This window comes from Sinocyclocheilus rhinocerous, unplaced genomic scaffold, assembly GCF_001515625.1.
Source record: "Sinocyclocheilus rhinocerous isolate Xijiao unplaced genomic scaffold, SAMN03320098_v1.1 scaffold561, whole genome shotgun sequence".
NCBI lineage: Eukaryota > Metazoa > Chordata > Actinopteri > Cypriniformes > Cyprinidae > Sinocyclocheilus > Sinocyclocheilus rhinocerous.
In genome coordinates this window covers 506,246-510,309 of record NW_015641041.1, presented here as the reverse complement: position 1 = coordinate 510,309, position 4,064 = coordinate 506,246, and the positions used below count along the sequence as shown (strand labels likewise).

The following is a 4,064-nucleotide window of genomic DNA, read 5'->3' as shown; positions in this document are numbered from 1 at the left end:
GTGCATTAGTAATATTTTGCTCGATGCGCCCTCTTGTGGCCTCAGGAGAGAAGCCAAAAGCTTTTCTTCACCCTAACTGAAATTATGCATTTTAAATTCGAATATAATTCGAATTTTGATAATATTTAAGTACAAAATTCAAATTTAGTTTTTCAGCCATTTTGACAGCCCTACGGATCACGCTCTCGTCCGACTCAAAGCGAACACACAGAGGTACCTTGCGAGTCCTCCGGGGGTCTGGAGAGAGCTTTGGCCTCATCCACATCTCCACTGATGCTCACAGACAGGTTTTTGTCTGAAACGCATAATTGCATGATCTCATAAACCAGGATTCATCAGGAATGCAGGCGCCGCTGAGAATCAAGATGCGAGTCTTACCGCAAGCCTGTCCGTACGCACCCGCCTGGACCAACAGCACGTACAGAGGGGGCGGCAGGTGACGGGAGACCTCGGCCTGCTTCTGCATGTGCTCAAACGGTATCGCCAGATACTCCTGCACTGGGAGAGACGCCTGCACAAGAGAGAGAGATCCGTCAGTCAGTCTCTTCCTGTCTAAAGCCTAGTTCACACTACACGACTTTACACGTCAGCAGATCGCTGTGCTGTTCAGACTACATGACTTGATGTCTGTCTTAAAGTCGTTGTGGTGTTCGCATTACATGAAACAAGTGAAACAGAAGCGGTTTATTTGAAAATGGAAATCTGTTGGGAATGATCTGTTCTGAAAAATTTATTGTGTCCACACTTTTCTTAAAGCCGTGTTGCTGCTGCTGTTTTTCTCAGTAGCCCCTCACTGTAGAACACAAGATCCAGGGGGCGTGGTTGGATCCACATCTAGGGGGTGGAGACTGGTAGGTTTAGGGGTGGAGATGGGTGGGTTTAGGTATATGTAAGGCGGTAGGAGTTGGATCTGGTTCCAACCACGCCCCCTGGATCTTGTGTTCTGCAGTGAGGACCATCTCGTTTTTCTTCCTCTGACCTCAACCCATGCCTTGCTCTCTCATTGGCTGTAGCTCGTCATGACACCTGACACCACGGGATGTTGAGTCGGCCGACCGGTCCAGATATTTAGCATGCTAGATATTTGTTTGGCGTCGGTGAGCTTCTTTGATGCATTGTTGAGTAGTTCACACATAAAGATTGGTGAGCTCTGATCACCCGCTGATTTTCCCCCTGACTTGTCGGCGAGCTCGTTAACTTGCAAATCGGGCTTAAAATCCTGTAGTGTGAACTTGGCATAACTGCACAGCACTACAGGTCAAAAGATTGTAATAATAAAGAATTTTATTTATTTATTTTTTTTAAAGAAGTCTTTTCTGCTCACTAAGGCTGCATTCTTTTTTTTCTTCAAAAATACAGTGAAAACAGTAATATTGTGAAATATTATTACAAATTACAATTTTTTTTTTTGAATATATATATTAAATGTAATTTATTCCAGTGATGCAAAGCTGAATTTTCAGCATCATTACTCCAGTCTTCAATGTCACATGATTAATATAATATTCTGATTTGCTGCTCAAGAAACATTTCATACTGTTATCAATATTGAAAACAGTTTTTGCTGATTAATATTTTCGTAAAACACATTTTTTCAGGATTCATCAATAAATAGAAAGTTCAACAGAGCAGAATTTATTAAAAATCTTTTATTACATTATAAATGTCTTTATAGTCACTTTTGATTAATAAAATGCATCCCTGCGGAATAAAAATATTATTCTTTTTTTTTTTTTCTTTAAATCTTACTTACTCCAAACTTTTGAACGGTTGTGTATCACCGTTTACACAAAAAGATTAAGCGGCACAACTATTTTCAACATTAATTAGAAATGTTTCTTGAGCAGCAAATCAGCATATTCAAATGATTTCTGAAGGATCATGTGACACTGATGACTGGAGTAATGATGCTGAAAATTCAGCTTTGATCACAGAAATAAATTACATTTTAAATTATATTCAAATAGAAAACAGTTATTTTAAAATGCAATAATATTAAAAAAAATATGACTTTTTACTTTTTATTCAAATAAATGCAGCCTTGATGAGCACATCTGACCAGTAGTGTATTTGTGCCAATCTAGCGCTTCACCTGCATGATGTTTTGCAGTCCAGGTTGAAGGCTGCTCAGATATTCTCTCTTCTGCTCAATGGCTTTCTGGATCTTCTCCTTTCTAGCCAGAGACATCTTATACTGCTCCGCCAACCTGCAGCATGGAACAACAACATCTTAACATCTCCAGGATTTAGAGGCTAATAGAGAGTTGTTGGTGTGTGTTACCTCTTCCTCTGCTCTAGTTCCCAGTCCAGGCGGGCGAGCGTGAGCTGGTGTTGGTCATCGCGGGTGACATGAGGGCGTGAGATCTCAGCCGGAGCCTCCTGAAAAAACTCCTCTTCACTGACCAACTCAATCTCCTCATGCTGAGACCTGAAACAAAGAACAATAATAATTCAATAGTATTCTAGCAGATTACATATTTTTATAGCTGAGCCTGATTAGAAAAATGTTTATTCACTCTAGAAATGTCCATTTCCATGACATTTCAAGGTTTGGAAATGCATTGTAAAACTCACCTGAACTCGAGACATTTGCCGATCTCTTTCTGCAGGTGCATGACCTCATACAACAGATTCTGCAGCTGCAAATGAAGAACATCCACTCGCTGCTTTGCCTGCAGACAGACAAATATTGTTGGTTGAAACAATCATTTACCAAACATGTTAAACAGAAATCCGGACACAAATTAAAATAAAACATGGTATGGCATATTACATTTGCTATTTCTGCACTATACATTGTATGTATACAATGCACAGAATACAAATTTGGATATGAAAAATGGTCAAGTGTTAATATTGTTAACTACAACTATTTAACAAATTACTTTAATCGTTAATTGACTTCAAGCTGAAAAAAAACACAATACAGTATATATATATATATATATATATATATATGAAAAACTTAAAACAAAAAAATTGAATGAAAATTAGAGCTGTTACCTTGGCAAGTAACTGACAAAATAAGTTGAAGTACTAAAATTAAAACAACTAACTCAAATAAATTAAAGCTAAATAAAAATTATTTAAAAAAATAATAATAAAAATGACAAAAGCACATAAAATCATTAAAACTAAATTAAACATGCAATATAATCTGATTTTCTAATAAACTAACAAACAAACAAATAAATAAAATTCCATGATTTCTAGAATTCTAGCAGATTAAATATTTTAAAAGCCGAGCATAATAAAAAAAATGTGAGAACAATGTAGCATCCTACTGTTTTAAATGTTTATTGTTGTATATTGCTTTATGTAGTGTTTTAAAAAGCGTGCATACTGGAGTATGAAGTTCACTAGTGTTCAATGTAGAACTGGTGTGTGTGTGTGTGTGTGTGTGTCTGTGTGTTCACCTCATGTGTCTGGTCTCGGCCTTTCTTCAGTCGCATGTGCGCCAGGCGGTTGAGTTTCTTCAGGGTAATGAAATGAACGCTGCACTGTGTGCGTCTCTCCTCGATCTCCACGCTCTAGGACGCAAAAAACTAATGTCAGCTTCATTCATTCACCTCCATTTTCTTTCACATAGCAAATGTGAAACTCACTCCGACTTTCGCGCCGCCGGCTTTCAGCTCCTGGATTTCCGCCATCAGTTTGGCCAGAGCGGCACACGTGTCCTTATACAGCATGTAGTCCTGCTGCGGGTCCCTGGCCTCCAACTCCACCTCCTCATTATACACACGGACGTCCTGAGGAACACACACACACAGTGAGTGACCAGATGACACACACACAACTCTGCCTAACAGTTGTGTGCCAATCACATACTTTCTAATGGGATGAGATTACAAAACTGTGAGATGTGAACCTCCTCGCCCGAAAGTGCAACAGAAAAGGTGTCGACAGTAGAGCAGGATATCCAAAATTGCATTTATTTATGATTTAATAGGATCCAAAACGACCTGCTAATGGTGGGTGAGTTTAATTAACGTTTTTTTTCATCTCACAATTCTGACCTTTTTTCACAGAGTTGCGTGATATAAACTCACAACTGCGAGTTATAA

General features: G+C 38.6%; 1 protein-coding gene across 1 annotated transcript in view; it reads right to left on the bottom strand.

Annotated features, from left to right (window-relative positions):
* The window catches only part of LOC107754363 (THO complex subunit 5 homolog), a 23,615-nt gene that overhangs the window by 8,471 nt on the left and 11,080 nt on the right, over window positions 1–4,064 (bottom strand). The window contains exons 4-10 of the mRNA XM_016570782.1: window positions 3,606–3,754; window positions 3,417–3,530; window positions 2,575–2,672; window positions 2,282–2,428; window positions 2,093–2,207; window positions 379–511; window positions 218–295 (exon numbers count right to left, since the gene is read on the bottom strand). Of these exons, the coding sequence (XP_016426268.1) occupies window positions 218–295; window positions 379–511; window positions 2,093–2,207; window positions 2,282–2,428; window positions 2,575–2,672; window positions 3,417–3,530; window positions 3,606–3,754 (834 nt within the window). The remainder of the gene's footprint in view (window positions 1–217; window positions 296–378; window positions 512–2,092; window positions 2,208–2,281; window positions 2,429–2,574; window positions 2,673–3,416; window positions 3,531–3,605; window positions 3,755–4,064) is intronic.